General features: G+C 40.7%; 1 protein-coding gene across 5 annotated transcripts in view; it reads right to left on the minus strand.

Moving 5' to 3' along the window:
* The window catches only part of FNDC3B (fibronectin type III domain containing 3B), a 400,148-nt gene that overhangs the window by 98,221 nt on the left and 280,320 nt on the right, over nt 1–21,607 (minus strand). For all 5 annotated transcript variants that reach the window (XM_066348038.1, XM_066348040.1, XM_066348039.1 and 2 more), the window contains exon 9: nt 16,732–16,791. In XM_066348038.1, coding sequence (XP_066204135.1) covers nt 16,732–16,791 — 60 coding nt within the window. The remainder of the gene's footprint in view (nt 1–16,731; nt 16,792–21,607) is intronic.

A 21,607-nucleotide genomic window follows, 5' to 3' on the forward strand; every position in this document is an offset into this window, starting at 1 on the left:
CAGTCGCCATCTTTCCTGCATAGAGCAGTCCCCTCTGAGCAGCACCAGCCTGGGGAAAAGCAATTGCTCTGCCCTCAGGAGTTTCTCCGGCCCCAATCATGGAGACTGGGTCGTACTGAGAAGCCAGGAAGCAGGGTATACTTACCCCACTTCCCCTATGCTCCTGAGTCAAAGACTGATAATTCCACTTCATGGGAGACTCAGTAGAAACTTTCCTGACTGCAGGCAGACCACACCTCTGTGTCTCAGAGGTCACACCCTACTGAGGACTGTGAAATAAGTCTGGAAGGACTGACACCTGGGGCCGAGGGGTGGAGCCACAGCCATCACTCTTCCTAATCCCTGAATTGCTACAGGCTCTAGAGTCTAGACTCTACCAGAGCTGTTTTCAGTGTCCAAGCCCAACAAGCAGCCAGCAGACAGAGGCTGCAGGAGGCAAGACTGAGGAAACACTGGCCTTTTAAGCAGACCTTCCCCCAGGCCCTGTATAAATAAAAGCCAGCCTAGGTGTGCAGTTTAGTATTTCCATGTGCACCTGGGCCCAGCAGAGGCAGCCACAAACTCTGGATTGCTTGTAGCTCCAAGAACATTGCTGGGGATCTGTCATGGGCAGTGTTTTCCACTGTTCTGAGCAAGATTCCTGCCAGAGTGGCCCAGGACCGAAACATCCAGTGGCCAGCTGTGGAGAGCATCAGTTCAGGACATAACAATTCTTGCTACAGTAGTATCCTAAGGAACAGCTCCTCACACTGGGCCCAGCTGAGGTGAGTTCCAGTCTCTGTGATCAGCACTGGCACAGCGGCTCATGTGCATTGATTATGGTGCAGCTTCACAGTCAGAATGCTGGGGTGCTCAATATCCTGCCCTGCTGGGCTAGATTCCACAGGGGAGAGGGAGAGAGGCTTGGAGCATGGTCATTTAAAGTGTGGGTCCCTCTGAGCCTATTGTTGCATCTGGTCAATGGGCTTTGCCCCTTTCTGAGGGGGCACAGTCAGGACTAGGACAGGACTCTCTCAGTCTTCCTCCCTGAAAACAGGGTATCGCCAGCTGTAATAACTTCTGCAGAGGGGACAGTCAGACTCACTCAATCTGAACTTGCTGCTCACCTTGTTGGGGAGAAATAAAATTTGAGTATCTGGCAGAAGCTGAGGGATTAGCTCAGGGGTCCCCATCTACAGCCTGCGGGCCACATGCAGCCACCTGAGGCCATTTATCCAGCCCCCGCCGCACTTCCTCTTTCACTGGTGGTCAGTGAGGGGAGCACTGTATGTGGCAGCGCTGCAAAGCGTGGCATCGCTCACGTACAGTACTACTTCCAGTGACGTGGGACGCAGGCCTCACGGCTCCGGAAGCGCGTCATATCACTTGTTATGGCTAGCAGTGACAAATATGGAACCGGACATTGACCATCTCATTAGCCAAAAGCAGGCTCATAGTTCCCAATGAAATACTGGTCAGTTTGTTGATTTAAATTTATTTTTTCCTTACTTTAAATATTTTATTTGTTCCCATTTTGTTTTTCTACTTTAAAATAAGATATGTGCAGTGTACATAGGGATTTGTTCATAGTTTTTTTTTTTATAGTCTGGCCCTCCAACGGTCTGAGGGACAGTGAACTGGCCCCCTGTGTAAAAGTTTGGGGACCCCTGGATTAGCCTTTGGAGTAGGGGCCACATTTGCTATACTGAGCTCCTGTCCAAGAGACCCCTGAAGTAGGGGGTCCCACTAATGTTGTATTCCCACCATCAGCTGCCCTTACCCAACAAGCTTGCAACCTTAGAGGAGTTGGTTAGCTGAGGCCAGTGTGAGCCCACACTACAGTCTTTTGACAGAGGACTCTGTGGGAAGATCATACAATTGCAAGAGGAGGTGGAGCAGCTGAAAAGAGGCGGCAAATATGACGAAGCTTGGAGCTTTTATGAAGCTGCTGTCATCTCTAGCAGGAAGAAGCTGATTCTTATACACAGGTTGGCCCCTCCCACATTACCTAGGCACAGAAAATGCAGACACAAACAATGAAAAGAGCAGTAGCTGTAGACAGGTAGCACACAGCAGGTTACAAACAACAGCAGATGGCAACCCAAGAAGACCTAGAACCAATAAAACTGGTAGTGGGTGGCAGAGAGCACCAACCCTAGATTCACCCAGCTACATAAGCAGCCTGCCCAAAAGAGGAGTCCCACAGGCACCAGACACTGCGGAGAACAAATAAGCCCAACAGGACAGATACTGGACAGTATCTAATACACACAATCCAGATTGAAATTTAGAGCCAGCCAGCCTGAAAGGATAACCGTACACACAAAAGTACCAACTGCATTCAATACTCACAGACAACAGGAGGAAAAATAGTACCCTCAAGAAGCATTCCGAGAACAAAGATAACAGGTGGCCTGGAGGTCAGTACCACCGAGCCAATCTTCCTCATAAAGACACCACAAAAATTTTTAGGTCAGACAACCCAGACAGCGCTACCTAACACACAGACGAAATGGGCAGACACAGAAATGTGACCAAATAAATCAACAAGAGAAATCTCCAGAAAAAGTACTAAATGAAATTAAAGAAACCAAACTATCAGATGCAGATTTTAAAATAATGATTTATAGGATGCTCAAGGATCTTAGAGCAACAATGGATGGGCATAATGAGCACTTAAATAAAGATATAGCAAGCATCAAAAAGAACATTGAAATCATGAAAGAGAACCATTTGGAAATGACAAATACAATATCAGAAATGAACATTGCACTAGAAGAAATCAACAGCAGGCTGGATGAAGCAGAGGATCGAATTAGAGATTTAGGAGACAACAAACATAAGCACACAGTACAGCGGCAAAACAAAAACAGGCGCAAAAAGACTGAGGAAACTCTAAGAGTCCTTTGTGACAACATGAAGAGAAACAACATCCTCATCAAAGGGGTTCCTGAAGGAGAAGAGAATAAACAAGGGATAGAAAACCTGTTTGAAGAAATCATAGCTGAAAATTTCCCTAAACTGATGAAGGAAAAAGTCACACAAGTTCAAGAAGCACTGACTTCCATTAAAGAGGAACCCAAGGAGGCCTACACCAAGACACATCATAATTAAAATGTCAAAGTTAAGAGACAAAGAATACTAAAAGCTATAAGAGAAAAGTAGTCAATTACCTACAGAGGAGCCCCCAAAAGGATAACATCCGACCTCTCAACAGAAATACTTGAGGGCAGAAGGTATCAGTAAGAAATATTCAAAGTCATGCAAAACAAGAACCTAAAGCCAAGACTTCTTTATCCAGAAAGGCTTTTGCTTAAAATTTAAGGAGAAATAAAGAGCTTCCCAGACAAAAAAGACTCAAGGAATTCATTATAACCAAACCAGTATTGCAGGAAATGTTAATGGGCCTGCTATAAAAACAGTAAAGGAAAAATAAAAATTGAGAAAAAGAAGAATGTAGATTTAAAGAATAAAATGGCAATAAATAAGTATATGTCAATAATTGAAATGTAATGGATATTTAAATAATTAAATGTAAATGGATCAAATGCTCCAATCAAAAGACATGGGGTAGCTGCATGGATAAGAAAACAGGACCCATACATATGCTGTCTACAAGAGACCCACCTCAGAAGCAAAGATACACATAGACTAAAAGTGAAGGGATGGAAAAAAGTATTTCATGCAAATGGAAATGAAAAGAAAAGCTAGGGTAGCAATACTTATACCTGACAAAATAGACTTTAAAACAAAGGCTATAGTAAGGAATAAAGAAGATCACTACATAATAAAAAAGGGAGCAATTCAAAAGAAGGATATAACCATTGTAAATATTTATGCACCTAATATATAGGAGCACCTAAATATATAAAGCAGATTTTATGGACATAAAGGGCAAGATCAACAGCAATACTATAATAGTAGGGGATTTTGATACCCCACTAACATCAGTGAACAGATCCTCCACACAGAAAATTAACAAAGAAATAGTAGCCTTAAATGACACACTAGATCGCGGGCCGCGAATTTGAGACCCGTGCACTAGATCAACTGGATTTAAATGATAGCTTCAAAACTATTCACCCCAAAGCAGCAGAATATATATTCTTTTCAAGTGCTTACGGTACATTCTCCAGGACAGACCATGTGTTAGGACATCAAACAAGTCTCAATATATTTAAGAAGACTGGAATCATATCAAGCATCTTCTCTGATCACAATGGCATGAAACAAGAAATCAACTACAATAGAAAAACTGAGACAGAAATAGCAGCACGAAAGATACTTCTCATCTCTCACCTTGAAATTTCAACAAATTCTACAACTATATGCAGAGAAAAAACCCAGATGAAATTGAAATATACACACACTGGATACACAAAGGTATCATCGTGCAAGAAGGCGGGCCAAAGCACAGAAGAAAAAAATATACCAGAGGACTGAGTCTTTCTCCTTCCTCACAGACCTGAGAGAGGGAGGCATTGTTTGTACAGGCTTTGTCTCAGTCCAGGAGGTACCAGGAGGAGAGTCTGGGGGGAAGGAGCAGAGACAGGGGTGATGACCAAGAACAGGGAGCACGGCTGTTTACTGGCGTCTGCCGCACCTGTGATTGCAGGGCTGGATGGGGTGTACTCAAAGTAAGTGGCAAGCTTCCAGGAAATGCAGATAAATAGCTTGTGTAGATCGGGGTACGCTTGATCTGCCTGCCCAACGGGCACAATTTAGCTCTGTGGTGCCAGACACACTTGATCTGGGATCTGCGCACCACTGGCTCTGAAGCTCAGGCACCAGCTTGCTGGAGGGAGTTTAGCATGTGTGGGCAGGAAGTCCCTGATTTGCAAACTCTGCTGCAGCTGCTCCTGCAGCTCAGGGACACTGGCTTGTGGCAAGCACCCCTGCCCAGCCCAAGGCTATGGTTGGAGTGATTGGAGTAGGGACGAGACTGTGTCACCCCAGCTTCCCGGTTCCTCACTGGTCCCCTTCCTGTGAGAACAACGATGGTGGCAGACACCCCTCCACCAGGTATCCATGCTGTTCTCTCCTGTGAGAAGCGCGAGCACCGAATACAAGATCCCCAGCTCTGCTGGGACACTGGGGAGTCCCTGGAGGACTCCTGATCGGCAAAGCCCTAGGAACAAGCCCATCCTACCAAGGAGACGACACTGCTTGCATCATTACAAAGGTGACAGCTAAGCCTTAGGAGAACACCCAAGAATCTTGCAGAGGCAAATCTTATAGTGCAGCGCCCCTGTCAGAAAAAAGAATAATGATCCCTTATTGGGGTTGTTAACAATACCACCCACAAATGCCATCAAGGAAAAATAAATCAAATATGGATATACAAGACAAAGATGTAGCTCAGATAGATGATGAAAAATTTCCAGGAAAAAAATCTCAATTACATGGAAACCTTGCTTAATGACAGAGAATTCAAAATTGAAGCTCTAAAAATGCTCAATAAGATACAAGAAAATACTAAAAGGCAATTTAGTGAACTCAAAAAACAACTTAATGAACAAAAAGAGTACTTCACCAAGGAAATCGAAATGATAAAAAAGAACCAAACAGAGATGAAAAGCTCAATACACGAACTAAAAAATGAGGTAACAAGCTTAGCCAATAGAACAACCCAGATAGAAGAGAGAATCATTGACACTGAAGACAGGCAACTAGAGATACTACAAAAAGAAGAAGAGAGAGACTCACAAATTTAAAAAAATAAGAAAGCTCTACAGGAATTGTTAGACTCCATCAGGAAGAGCAATATAAGAATAATCAGTATATTAGGAAGAAGAAGAGAGGGAAAAGGTAATGGAGAACATATTGAAACAAATAATCAATGAGAACTTTCCAAAAAGGTGGAAAGAGAGCCTCAAATCTAAGAAGCAAACAGAACACCAAGTTACCTTAACCCAAATAGACCTACTCCAAGGCACATTGTAATGAAATTATTACAAATCAATGACAAAGAAAGAATCCTCAAGGCAGCTAAGGAGAAGAAGGATATAACATATAAAGGAATGCCAATTAAGCCATTAGATTTCTCAGCAGAAACTCTACAAGCCAGAAGAGAGTGGACTACATTTAAAGTACTGAAAGAAAGGAACTACCAACCAAGAATACTATATCCATCAAAGCTATCTTTCAAATATGAAGGGGAAGTGAAAACATTTACAGACATACAGAAGCTGAGGGGATTTATCACCAGAAAACCCCCACTACAGGAAATATTAAAGGGGTTATACAACCAGATAGTTACAAAGAACAAAACAAGACAAAATTACAAGTAAAAATTTTAACAAAACCACAAAAAAAAGAATAATCTGTGACAACAATAACATAAAAGGGGAGAGGATAAAGATCAGCAGTAACAAAGGAGGATGGAGTGCAGAAGCACTCATGAGATAATGGACTCTAATAAATATGATAATTTTTCTTCTAATAACCTAATGATAACCACTCCTGAAAATGCCACTACTGAAACACATAGCTTAAAAAAAGAAGAAACAAAAGATAGAAGTATGGAATATCACCAAACAAAAACAAATGGCAGAAAAACAAAAAAGAAAAACCAAGTAAGACATTAAGGCTATCAGAAAGCAGTATATAAAATGGCAATAGGAAATCCTCAAGTGTCAATAATTACACTAAATGTAAATGGATTGAACTGACCAATAAAGAGGCACAGAGTAGCAGACTGAATCAAGAAGCAAAACCCAACAATATGCTGCCTTCAAGATATACATCTAAGCTACAAGGATATTAAATAGATTCAAAGTGAAAGGTTGGAAAATGATTCTCCAAGCAAAAAATAATCAAAGAATAGCAGGAGTAGCTATACTCATATCTGACAATGCTGACTACAAGACAACAAAGGTAACTAGAGACAAGAATGGACATTTCATAATGATAAAGGGGACACTGTATCAAAAAGACACAACACTCCTTAATATACATACACCAAACCAAGAAGCACCAAAATATATAAGAAAACTACTCTAAAAGTGCAAATCAAAAAAAAAAAACATAATCATACTTGGAGACCTCAATACACCATTGATGGCTTTAAATCGTTCATCCCTACAGAAAATCAATAAAGAAATATCAGCCTTAAATGAATCTAGAACAAATGGGCATAATGGACATCTGTAGGACATTACATCCCAAATGTCAGAGTATACATTTTTCTCCAGTGTACATGGAACATTCTCTAGAATAGACCATATGCTGGGCCCCAAAACTAACACCAACAAATTCAGAAAGACTGAAATTATACCAAGCATATTCTCTGACCATAAGGCTTTGAAACTACAATTCAACTGCAAACAAGAAGTAAACACACCCACGATAATGTGGAAATTAAATAATATAGTTCTAAAAAATGAATGGGTCAAAGAAGAAATAAGAGACCAAAAGATATACACAGACAAATGAAAATGACAACATGACATATTAGAATCTCTGGGATGCAGCAAAGCAGTAATAAGAGGGAAGTTCATATCATTACATGCTTATATAATAAAGCAAGAGAGAGCCCAAGTAAACAATCTAACATCACATCTTAAGGAATTAGAAAAGAAGAACAAAGGCAAACCAAAACCAGCAGAAGAAAGGAAATAATAAAAATTAGAGCAGAAATAAATAGAGAACAGAAAAACTATAGAAAAATTGATACAACTAAGAGCTGGTTCTTTGAAAAGATCAATAAAATTGACAAACCCCTGGCAAGACTCACTAAGGACAAAAGAGAAAAGACTCATACAAACAAAATCCAAAATGAAAGAGGAGAAATTACCACAAATCTCATAGATATACAAAAGATTATTGCAGAATACTATAAAAAATTGTATGTCACCAAATCCAACAATCTAAAGAAATGGATAAACTCCTAGAACAATACAATCTTCCTACACTGAACAACAAAGAAGCAGAAAGCCTAAATAGACTGAAAAGCAGGGAGGAAATAGAAACAACTATCAAAAACCTCCCCAAAAATAAAACTCCGGGGCCAGATGGATACACTAGTAAGTTCTACCAAACATTCAAAGAACTGGTTCCTATACCTCTCAAAGCCCTCCAAATAATTGAAGAAGCAATACTTCCAAACACATTTTATGAGGCCAACATATACTTCATACCAAAACCTGGTACAGACAACACAACAAAAGAAAACTACAGACCAATATCTCTAATGAATTCATATGCTAAAATACTGAACAAAATACTAGCAAATCAAATACAACAACACATCAAAAAGTAATTCATCATGATCCAGTGGGATTCATACCAGAAACACAAGGATGGTTCAACATAAGTAAAACGATAATGTAATACACCACATAAACAAAACAAAGAACAAAAACCATATGATCCTATCAATACATGAAGAAAAGGCATTCAATAAAATACAAAATTCTTTTATGTTTAAAATACTCAACAAAATGGGTATAGAAGGAAAATACCTCAACATAATAAAGGCCATTTATGACAAACCATCAGCTAACATCATACTAAATAGTAAAAAACTGAAAAGTTTTCCTCTAAGATCAGGAACAAGACAAGGTTGCACACTCTCTCCACTCCTATTCAACATAGTGCTGGAATTTCTAGCCAGAGCATTCATACAAAAGAAAGAAATAAAAAGCATGCATATCAGGAAAGAAGAAGTTATGGTTTCACTTTTTGCAGATGACATGATCCTATATATAAAAAACCACAAAGACTCTATAGAAAAGCTATTAGAAACAAAAAACCAATACAGTAAGGTCATAGGATACAAAATTAATATACAGAAATCTATTGCTTTATTTTATGCCAACAATGAAACCTCTGAAAAAGAACTAATAAAAAAATAATCCTTTTAAAGCAACAAAAAAATAAAATAAAATACCTAGGAATAAACATAACAAAGAATGTAAAGGACCTATATACTGAAAACTACAAAGCATTATTAAAGTAAATTGAAAAAGACAAAATAAAATGAAAAAATATTCCTTATTCGTGGATAGGAAGAACAAATAGAGTTAAAATGGCCATATTACCCAAAGCAATATAAAAATTTAATGCAATTCCCATCAAAATGCCAAGGTCATTCTTTTAAAGAAATGAAACAAAAAATCATCAGGTTTATATGGAACAATAAAAACCTTGAATATCCAAAGTAATCCTAAGGAAAAAAAATGAGGCAGGAGGCATTACAATACCTAACTTCAAACTATATTACAGAATCATGACAATCAAAACAGCATGGTACTGGCAGAAAAATACACACACAGACCAATGGAACAGAATAGAGAGCCCAGAAATAAAACCACATATATGGGGTCAGATCATCTTTAATAAAGGAGCCAAAAACACACAATGGAGAAAAGAAAGCCTCTTCAATAAATGATGCTGGGAAAATTGGAAAACCACATTCAAAAGAATGTAATTTGACAACAGTTTATTTCCTTGCACAAAAATGAACACAAAATGGATCAAAGACCTAAATATAAGATCTGAAACAATAAATTACATAGAAGAAAACATAGGTACTAAACTTATGGACCTTGGCCATAAAGAACATTTTAAGAATTTGACTCTAAAGGCAAGGGAAGTAAAGGCAAAAATAAATGAATGGGACTACATCAGACTAAAAGCTTCTGCACAGCAAAAGAAACTGTCAACAAAACAAATAGGCCACCAACTAAATAGGAGATGGTATTTTCAAACAACAGCTCAGATAACGGGCTAGTAGCCAAAATATGTAAAGAACTCATAAAACTCAGAAACAAACAAACAAACACACAATCCAATAAAAAAGTGGGAAGAGGACATGAATAAACACTTCTCCCAAGATGAAATACAAATAGCCAACATATATATGAAAAGATGCTCATCTTCATTAGCTATTCGAGAAATGCAAATCAAAACTACAATGAGATACGACCTCATACCTGTTAGATTAGCTATTATTAGCAAGACAGGTAATAACAAGTGGTAGAGAGGCTGTGGAGAAAAAGGAACCCTCATCCACTGTTGGTGGGAATGTAAATTAGTACAACCACTATGGAAGAAAGTATGGTGGTTCCTCAAAAAATTAAAAATAGAACTACCATATGACCCAGCAATCCCTCTACTGGGTATATACCCCCAAACTCAAAAACATGAGTACAAAAGGACACATGTACCCCCATGTTCATCGCAGCATTGTTCATGGTCACCAAGATATGGAAACAGCAGAAATGCCCTTCAATAGAGGATTGGATAAAGAAGATGTGGTACATATATACTATGGAGATTCCTCAAAAAATTAAAAATCGAACTGCCCTTTTACCCAGCTATACCACTTTTAAGAATATACCCCAAGAACACCATAGCACTTTCTGAAAAAAAGACATGCACCCCCATGTTTATGGCAGCATTGTTCACAATAGCGAAGATCTGGAAACAGCCCAAGTGTCCGTCAGTGAACGAGTGGATTAAAAAGCTTTGGTACATATACACTATGGAATACTACTCAGCCATAAGAAATGAAGACATAGTATCATTTACGACAATATGGGTGGACCTTGACAACATTATACTGAGTGAAATAAGTAAAACAGAAAAAGCTAAGAACTGTATAATTCCATTTATAGGTGGGACACAAAATTGAGACTCATGGACATGGACAAAAGTGCAGTGGTTACCAGGGGGAAGGGAAGGGTGGACAGGAAGGGGGAGAGCCTAAAGAGAAACAAAATATAGGGTGACAGAAGATGATCTGACTTTGGGTGATGGGTATACAGCATAACTGACTGTTCAAATGATGTGGAGATGTTTTATCAAAATCTATGTACTCTGGTTGACCAATATCACCCTGTTAAATATAAATGTCTAAATAATAATAATTAAAAAAAACTTAAAAGAAAACTGAAAAACTTTCAAACACTTGCAGGCTAAATAGCATGTTATTAAATAATAAATGGGTTAATAATGAATCAAGGGAAAAATAAAAAATTTCAATGAAACAAATTAAAATGAACATACAAAAACTCAAAATTTATGGGACACAGCAAAAGCAGTTCTGAGAGGGAAGTTCACAGCATTACAGGCATACCTTAAAAAGCAAGAAAAAGCTCAAACAACCCTTCATCTAAAACAATTAGAAAAAAACAACAAATAAAGCCCAGAGAAAGTAGAAGAAAGGAAATAATAAAGATCAGAGTTGAAATAAATGACATAGACACTAAAAAAAGCAATACAAAAGATCAATTGAACCAAGAGCTGGTTCTTTGAAAAGATAAACAACAATGATGAACCTTCCAGACTTATCAAGAAAAAACGAGAGAGGACTCAAATAAAATTAGAAATGAAAATGGAGAAGTAACAACTGACACCGCAGAAATACAAAGGATTGGAATAAAATACTATGAAGGTCTATATGCCAAAGAATTGGGTAACCTAAGTGAAATGCATAAATTCCTAGAAACATACATTTCCCGAAACTCAATCTAGAACCATGTTGGTGAAGCTTTTTATAAAAACCGCCCACTTTTGCAGTGCTCGTCGACCTGGTCCCTCCTGCCCACTAGTGGGCGTTCCAGCTTTCATGGTGGGTGGCAGCGGAGCAACCACGGCGCCACGACTGGCCCACCATGAAAGCTGAAATGCCCACTAGTGGGTATGAGGGACCAGGTCGACGAGCACTGCAAAAGTGGGCAGTTTTTATAAAAAGGTTCACCATCATGGATCTAGAAGAATCAGAAAACCTAAACAGACTGATTATGACAAATGAAATTGAAACACAGTAATCAAAAAACTCCCAGCAAACAAACTCCTGGTCTGGATGGCTTCACAGGCAAATTTTACGAAACATTCAAAGAAAAACTAACACTATCCTTCTCAAGCTATTTCAAAACATTCAAGGAGAGAGAAGACTTCCAGGCTCCTTTTATGAGGCAATGATTATCCTCATTTCAAAACCAGGTAAAGACACTACAAAGAAAGAAAACTATAGGTCAATATCCCTGATAAACATAGATGCTAAAATTCTCAACAAAATATTAGCAAACTGGATCCAGCAATACGTTAAAAAAATCCATTGGAGCAAAGATGGCCCGGGCGCTGGGGATGGCTCTGTGGCCTCCGCCCCAGGCGCTAGAGTGGCTCTGGTCGCAACATGGCGACACCCAGGATGGGCAGAGCATGCTCCCTGGTGGGCAGAGCATCGCCCCTGGTGGGTGTGCCGGGTGGATCCCGGTCGGGCGCATGCGGGAGTCTGTCTGACTGTCTCTCCCTGTTTCCAGCTTCAGAAAATTGAAAAAAAAAAAATCATACATCATGATGAAGTGGGATTCATTCCGGGGAGGCAAATGCTAGTACAATATTTGCAAATCAATAAATGTGACCCATCACATTAACAAAAGGAAGAATAAAAATCACAGTTTTATCAATAGATACAGAAAAAGCGTTTGATAAAATCCAGCAGTCATTTATGATCAAAACTCTGAGCAAAGTAAGAATATAGGAAACATACGTCAACACAGTAAAAGCCATCTATGACAAACAGCCAACACCATACTCAATGGGCAAAAATTAAAAGCAATTTCCTTAAGATCAAGAACAAGGCAGGGGTGCCCTCTTTCACCACTCTTATTCGACATAATTCTGGAATTCCTAGCCACAGCAATCGGAGAAGAAGAAATAAAAGGCATCCAAACTGGAAAAGAAGTAAAACTATCATTATTTACTGATGACTTGATACTGTACATAGAAAACCTTAAAGTCTCAGTCAAAAACTATTAGACAGGATAAATGAATTTAGCAGATGGCAGGATATAAAATTAATATTCAAAAATCAGTGGCATTTTTATACACCAACAATAAACTGTCTGAAAGAGAAATTAAGGAAACAATCCCCTTCACTATTGCAACAAAGAAATTAAGTACCTAGGAGTAAATTTAATAAAGGAGGTAAAGGACTTGTACTTGAAAAATTTTAAGACATTGAAAAAAGAAATCAAAGATGATACAAACAAATGGAAGCATATATGATGTTCATGGACAGGAATAAACATCATTAAAATGTCTATATTACTCAAAGCAATCTATCAATCCAATGCAAATCCTATTAAAATACCAATGGCATACTTCAAAGATATAGAAAGAATATTCCAAAAATTTATATGGACCAAAATAAAACATGAATAGCATCAGCAATCTTGAATATGAATAATAAAGTGGGAGATATTACATTTCCTGATATCAAGTTATACTACAAGGCCATTGTACTCAAAACAGCTTGGTACTGGCATAAGAACAGGCATACAGATCAATGAAACAGAACAGAGAATGCAGAAATAAACGCATGCTTTTATGGTCAATTGATATTTGACAAAGTAGGTAAGAGCATACAATGGAGTAAAGACAGTCTCTTTTATAATTGGTGTTGGGAAGATTGAACAGCTACCTGCAAAAAAATGAAACTAGACCACTAACTTACACCACTCAAAAAAATAAACTCAACATGGTTAAAAGAGTTAAATCTAAGTTGCAAAATCATAAACATCTTGGAAGAAAACATAGGCAGTAAACTCTCCGGTATCTCTCGTAGTAATATTTTTGTAGATTTCTCTTCACAGGCAAGTGAAATAAAGGACAGGATGAACAAATGGGACTAGATCAAACTAAAACTCTTTTGTCCAGCAAAAGACATCATGAACAAAATAAAAAGACAACCCACACAATGGGAGAACATATTCGCCAATACATTTTTTATAACCAAAATTTGTAAAGAACTTCTGAACCTCATCACCAGGAAGGTAAATGATCCAATTAAAAAATGGGCAAAAGGGCCCTGGCCGGTTGGCTCAGCGGTAGAGCGTCGGCCTGGCGTGTGGGGGACCCGGGTTCGATTCCGGCCAGGGCACATAGGAGAAGCGCCCATTTGCTTCTCCACCCCCCCCCCCTTCCTCTCTGTCTCTCTCTTCCCCTCCTGCAGCCAAGGCTCCATTGGAGCAAAGATGGCCCGGGCACTGGGGATGGCTCCTTGGCCTCTGCCCCAGGCGCTAGAGTGGCTCTGGTCGCGGCAGAGCGACGCCCCGGAGGGGCAGAGCAGCGCCCCCTGGTGGGCAGAGCGGGCCCCCCTGGTGGGTGTGCCGGGTGGATCCCGGTTGGGCGCATGCGGGAGTCTGTCTGACTGTCTCTCCCCGTTTCCAGCTTCAGAAAAGTACAAAAAAAAAAAAAAATGGGCAAAAGAACTGAACAGACACTTCTCCAAAGAGGACATACAGATGGCCAACAGGCATATGAAAAATGTCACTAATCATCAAAGAAATGCAAATTAAAACCACAATGAGATACCACCTCACACCTGTCAGAATGGCGTTTATTAACAAATCAACACAGAATAAGTGCTGGTGAGGATGTGGAGAAAAGGGAACCCTCCTGCACTGCTGGTGTAAATGCAGAGTTGTGCAGCCCCTGTGGAAAACAGTACGGTGTTTCCTCAAAATATTAGAAGTGGAACTGGCTTTCAACCCAGCTATTCCACTTTTAGGAATATTTCCTAAGAATCCCAAAACACTGATTCAACACATATTTATTGCAGCATTGTTTACAACAGTCTAGATCTGGAAACAGCCCAAGTGACCATCAGTGGGCGAGTGGATTAAAAAGCTGTGGTACACAATGAAATACTACACGGCCACAAAGAAGGAAATCTTACCTTTTGCGATGACATGGATGGACCGGAGGAAGATTATTATGCTAAGTGAAATAAGCCAGGCAAAGAAAGACAAATATCATATGATCTCACTTATTTGTGGAATCTAATGAACAAAGTGAACTGAGGAACAGAATAGAGGCAGAGGCAGGGTCACAGGGAGCAGAGGGACAGCTGTCAGAGGGGAGGGGGATGAGGGGGCTGAGGGGGATAGAATCAGAGAAGGTGAAGGGATTAGTAAAATTATAAATACATACAAATAGATACAAATAACAGGACAGCAAATCTCAGAGAGAAGGGGGGAGGGAGTTAGAAGAAGGGGGGCAAAGAGGGTATAATGGGGGGGCATGGGGGTGAGGGTGAAGGTGTTATATTGGGTGGGACACTTGAATCCATGTTAACACAATAAATTAAAATTAATTAAAAAAATGAAGAAATGAAGGCAAACAATAGACAGGACAATACATAAAGGGCCAACTCTTTGTGACATTTAAATTTGTTTAAAAAGATACTCTCAACTCAGGATTGACTAGGAAATTAATAAAAGTAAACCTTAGTAAAGCTATAAGTAATCTGTTAAAAAATGGAGAAAAAATGAAACACATATTAATGGTGACAATGACTAACAGAGAACATTTACATGGCTCTATATGGTGTTACATTTTCTAGTAAATCATTAAATTGACCATTTGACAGAATGATTAAGCTATTTCTTTTATCATCCCAGCTTCACGAATTATACAGATCTTTTTGTTTGTACAGACTATGTAAAAAGTTCACTATGTTTAGGCTAAAGCTAATTGACTCAAACCCCAAAAGTTTTGATTTAAACAGAAAGAGATGGTTGCAAAAGAGTTCATCTAAACACTATAATAGCTAAGCAGATGTATTCTTTATGACTAAACGTAAAACACTTTGTTCTTTTATGTATTACTTTAAACTTAGTTTTAAGCACTTGTACAGCTAATGAGATATTAGAACCTGAGCACAGCCCTACTTTTGTACCTTTCTTACTGAGAGAATTGTTACACAGGGATTCTGTGGTTGACCAAAGTTGAAACAATTAGTTCATGGCATAACTACACTAGAATTCAAGTCTTCTGATAATTAATACATGTTCTTCCTGTTAGGCTATCCTGCCTCCAGCTCACACCACTGAAGAACATGTGGTATGAATTAACCTTTGGAAAGTATAATAAAGGATGTGTGCTCAATGCTTGCAATTCTATTACATAATCTTTATATACATGTATAAAACCGAAGAAAGGAGAGAGGATGTTGTATATGCTAGTAGATAAAATCACAATTTCTGGTCAACTTAAAAATTAAGTAAAATAAAAATTTTAAATGTTATGGATCATATTCAGAAACATGTTAACTTGCAAACGATGTATGGATGTATCTTTTAAATAATCAGATGAGTTCTTTAAGAATGCAGACAGCACCTTCCACTTCCCAGGCCTACGGTTGTCTGGTGTTCTTCCTAAGATTAGCTACCCTTGCTGTCAGAGTAGTCACAGCACAGAGTCCAGAAAAGTCATAATATCAGATTATATTATACAGCTACATATCAAATTATACCAGCTCACTATTTTGCTAAATCAGGTTAATTCTTGTTAGAAATAATCTGCTATTTGTATTGTCTTATTTTAAAACCAAAGGTCTAAAGGTGATCTTGCAATCTGGGAAAGACTAATTTAGTCATTTGAGTTAAACATACAGTTTATACTTACAGTCCATAATAAACAATTGATACACCCACGGTAAAAGATTCATTTGTTTATAGAAAAAGAAATTAAACCACACAGCCCAATAGATTTTAGAAGACTATACACTGTTCAATATATCATTGGCTTTTTGTTGTCAAAAGCACTCCCATGTATTCCCAGACCACTACGCCTGCGTGCAGAACAGAAGTGCACCTAGCATGCATGGACGGACAAAGAGCAAAGGTATCACAGCTAAAATTAGGCAGTGCTGTTAACCACAAACTTGAAAAGGGGCACTGGACTGATTTTAGCAACCTGAATTCTCCAGTACACTTCAGCTTTCATATTCTAACTCACCTTACATGATAGTCGGTTGCTGGTCTAAGATCTTTCAGGTTACATTCTAATTCTTCTCCACTGCAAAGAAAAATTATTCATTTCATTAGTCAATGATAATCAGTTTCAAAAGTAAAACATAGTTTGGATTTGGGTCTCATTGTCATATACCAGCAACAAACAATTCAAGAACTCTTATGTCTGATTCTGTCATAAAACAGAAATAAATTTCCCTATTTGGTATTACTATCTTTCTAACCCAAAAGATGGATTCAAGTTATGCCATCCTAAATATGGAAAATGGCAAGTTACACTTACTAATAAAATTCCAAAAGGTTTTATCATCTCTTCAAAGTAAATACATAAAAAAACAAATAAGTAAGAAAGCAAATTAATAGACAAGATAAATGTAAGTGTTAATAACTGTACCAGCTGTCAACCAAAGACAGCTCCCAGGTTCATCTGGGCAGGAACCCCAACCACCACAATCTCTCAACCACCCTCAAGAACTGCAATCTGCCCCCCTCACAGAGCAATACGAGGAAACGGCTCTTACAGAAAATAAAACCATTCACCTTATCAGCAGTTGCAATTGAAAACAATAAGGGATATTCCATTAAAAAACAATTGAAGGTGAGGGGGTGCAGAGGGCATGACTGTATTCTTTAAAAATGTCTGTCATAAAACACATCAACATTTTGGAAGTGTTCCCAATTAAAGGATAGAGATAAGACAACTAAATGCAATAAATGACCCTAGACAGGAACCCTGTCCTAGAAGGGACAAAAAATGCTATAACAGACATTACTTAGATCAATTGACAAAACTAGAATATGAATGATCAATTGATAAAAGCATTGTATCAATGCAAATTTATGAAGTTGATAACTGCATTGTGGCTATTTAATAGCAGGTGAATCTGGGTAAAGAGTGCATGTATTTCTTGATTTCTTTCTTTTTGCTAAGGTTTATAAGTTTAAAATTATTTCAAATAAAAATACTTTTTTTCATGTTGTAAACTGGTGATCAAGCAATCTCCATACTTTGCTTGAAGCATTTTTAACCTGCACAGTATTTAAAAAATTTTTTGTTTGTTTTTCTTTTATTATTTTTTTAATTTATTCATTTTAGAAAGGAGAGAGAAAGGGAGAGGAGAGAGAGACAGAGAGAGAGAAGGGGGGAGGAGCTGAAAGCATCAACTCCCATATGTGCCTTGACCGGGCAAGCCCAGGGTTTCGAACCGGCGACCTCAGCATTTCCAGGTCTGCGCTTTATCCACTGCGCCACCACAGGTCAGGCCAAATTGTTTTTTTGCCTGACCAGGCAGTGGAGCAGTGGATAGAGTGTCAGACTGGAATGTGGAAGACCCAGATTCAAAACCCTGAGGTCGCAACTTGAGTGCAGGCTCATCTCGCTTGAGTGTGGGGTCACTGGCTTGAGCGTGGGTTCACAGACATGACCCCATGGTTGCTAGGTTGAGTGGAAAGGTCTCTGGCTTGAAAGCCAAGGTCGCTGACTTAGCGGTCACTGGCTCTGCTGTAGTGCCACGCCCCTCCCATCAAGGCACATATGAGAAAACAATGAATGAACAACTAAGGAGCCCCCAGGAAGAATTGATGCTTCTCATCTCTCTCCTTTCCTGCCTGTCTGTCCTTATCTGTCCCTCTCTTTGTCTCTGTCACAAAAAAAAAAGAAAAAAAATTTTTTTAATTTGATAAATTAGTTTAACATTAGAAAAGTTTAAATAACAATTCAGATTTCTAGCATTCCTTGGAGAAGAAAAATCCAAAGAATCAGAAAATCTAGTCCTGCATGCCCTCTGGCAATAGCCTATTTTAGGTGGGGACAAGACCTCTCCTGTTCACCTTTCCAGCCCTTTGCTTTTCTTACACTGCCTACCTACACCTTTTGGGCAGATGAGACTCTAGCTCTTGCCACTAATGGCTATCTGGCACTGATAGAATCTGTTTCTTGGTGGCACTGGGGGAAGTTGTGCTCCATATTTTTTTTAAGGTCTCTACCAATTCTGACATTTCAAAACAGAGCCAAATGACTGTGCGCCAAAAGGAGTTAGGGTTTAATTTGAAGGAGAATGGGGAACCAGCGCAGTTCTCTTCACAGCACAAGGACGTGGCCTGACTGGTATGGTTATGCAGTCTGGAGGCTCCACTGCAGGAGAGCAAGAGTGGATGCTGGAAGACCCTAGGGAAATGCCTGTAGAGTCCACGGGAGAGGCAGCAAAAGCAGGATGGGTGGCCAAGGGGGTGACCGGCTGTGGGGCTTCCTTCCCTGCCTCCTCCCCTTTTCCTTGTCCAGAAGAAGACATGTCCCTGGAGCAAGACTCAGGAACAGGGCCCGGGAGGTAGTCTGCACTGAGGTAGTGTGGGGCAGCTGTGTTAGACTTGCTGGCTGGTGCACCAGCTGCAAGCACTTTGCTTAATTAGTGCGTGAGCACGTGGCAGAGGCACGTGTGCACAGCCTATATAAGGTTATGGGTGCTTGTGCTCAAGAGAGATGAGAGGTGGGGGATTGTGGGTGGCAGATTGCCTGCCCACCACTGTGAGGGGCCATTTTGCTGTTTGTCTGCCTGAGAGGCGGTTTCCCCTGCCTGTGTGCTTGTCTGCCATTGTGAGTCTACTAAATGGAATGGCCCAACGCTTTCTGGCTCCACAGTTTCTCTACCGTCCGCCCGAATCCAGTATGGACCTGCCTGGCCTCGGGTACTGGCATTACAGGTAGTCTGCACCGAGGCAGCAGCAGGGTGGGAGAGAGAACCAACAAGAAGGCTGTGTGGCCCATCACCTTGGGCTGCACCGTCATTCCAGGGTATTGAGCAAACCAGTGTGTTACAAGTGTATTAGATTTGCTTACTTGCACTTTGCTAACTGGTGCATGAACACGGGCAGCATCATGTGTGTTTGGTGTTTGTAAGGCTGTGGGTGCTTGTCCTCAGGTGGCGGACTGCAAATTGTGGACTGCCTGCTGCAGTGGGGAGGGGCCACTATTTGCCAGAGAAGGGTTTTCCTCCTCAGTCTGTTTTGCTTGTGAGTCCTGAGAGAGAGAGAGAAAAGCAGTTTTTCCCTGCCTGCATGCTAGTCTACCATTGAGAGACACTAATAAACAAAATGGCCTTCCACCCTCTGGTTCCAGTTTCTTTACCGTCTGCCTTAATTCAATAGGAACCTGCATGGCCATGGCCACTGGCCTCACGTCTGGCGTAGTCAGCAAGACTTCTGATCAGATTGGTATGGAGCCACTGACACCCTTGAGGAGTGGGGTAGAGGAGTTGTTGTTGCTCTCCGTGTATGGATCCCCAAGGCTTTCCTTTTGGGGACGATGATGTAATGCCGGTGGCCAAGGCCAGACAGGTCCATACTGGATTTGGGAAGATAGAGAAACTGTGGAGCCAGAAAGGGTTGGGCCATTCCATTTAATAAAGTCTCACAAGGGCGGACAAGCACACAGGCAGGGGGAACTGCCTCTCAGGCAAACAGCAAAATGGCCCCTCACAGTGGTGATCAGGCAATCCACCATCTGCAATCCCCCTGAGCGCAAACACCCATAGCCTTATATAGATCATGCACACATACCTCTGCCATGTGCTCACGCACTAATCGAGCAAAGTGCTTTGCAGCTGGTAAACCAGTGAGCAAGCTTAACACAGCTGTCCCACAACAGCCTGGGTGTTTTTTACAGCCCTGCAAGAAGAGACTGAGCACCAATTGCACCTGGAACTGGAACAGTCCTGGAGAAGGAATTGCAGGTTCGCAAGTTGCAGTTTGCCCTGGAAGTGGAACGCTGGCTGCAACAACTGTCTGAGAAACAACTGCGGGCTCAAGAGCTTGAGTCTCGCCTGACCAGGCGGTGGCACAGCGGATAGAGCATAGGACTGGGATGCCGAGGACCCAGGTTCGAGAACCCGAGGTCACCAGCTTGAGAGCGGGCTCATCTGGTTCGAGCAAAGCTCACCAGCTTGGACCCAAGGTCGCTGGCTCGAGCAAGGGGTTACTCGGTCTGCTGAAGGCCCACAATCAAGGCACATATGAGAAAGTAATCAATGAACTAAGGTGTCGAAACAAAATACTGATGATTAATGCTTCTCATTTCTCTCCATTCCTGTCTGTCTGTCCCTATCTATCCCTCTCTCTGTCCTTGTAAAAAATAAATAAAATAAAATAAAATAAAGAGCTTGAGTCTCAACTTCAGGCTAAGAGCCGGCAGCTGCAGGAGCTAAAATGGTCGTTGAAGCAGCATCTGTGCCAGCAGAGTGGCACTGAGCTGGTGGGAGCAGGCGTTTCCGACTCCTCTTCTGAGGATGAGGAAGTCAGCAGTCTGCAGTCCACAGACTCAAAGTCTGGTCAGTGGTCGCCCAGAAGGTAAAAACCTAGCAGTCCATCAACATGGTTACAGAAATGGTGACAGATTGGGGGGGGGGGGGGGGCTGGAGACAGCATCCACTGTGAGGCTGTGAGGGCTGCTCCCATCCTGCCCCCTGACTAACAAGGGAGACGGGCCTGTAAAGGTCACCTGAACACAGACGTGGGTAGATCTGACCGCAGCTGGGGCAGATAGGGAGAAGTTGGATGGCAGGTCTAATAGAGGCCTGTTTGAGCTTTGGCAGCAGCATGAGCCAGAGCAGAAGTTCCAGCTGCTGAAAAAGGGGGAAGCAAGCGGCCCCGGCAGCCACCAAGAAAATGGCCAATGTTTAGGTTGCACAGTTGCAGGATTACTTGCTGGAGACAGCTGTGGGAGAAGAGAACCCTCCCCAAAGCCCACTGTTCCAGTTTGAATAGGGGGAAAGCTAAAAGACCCGCCTACCAGGGATGTGCAGGGAGGGCTGAGGCCCCATGTGAAATTGACAATCCACTGATCACTTAATGTGTAGCAGGTGTCAGCA

The sequence above is a fragment of the Saccopteryx leptura genome, chromosome 8 (assembly GCF_036850995.1).
Source record: "Saccopteryx leptura isolate mSacLep1 chromosome 8, mSacLep1_pri_phased_curated, whole genome shotgun sequence".
Classification (NCBI taxonomy): Eukaryota; Metazoa; Chordata; class Mammalia; order Chiroptera; family Emballonuridae; genus Saccopteryx; species Saccopteryx leptura.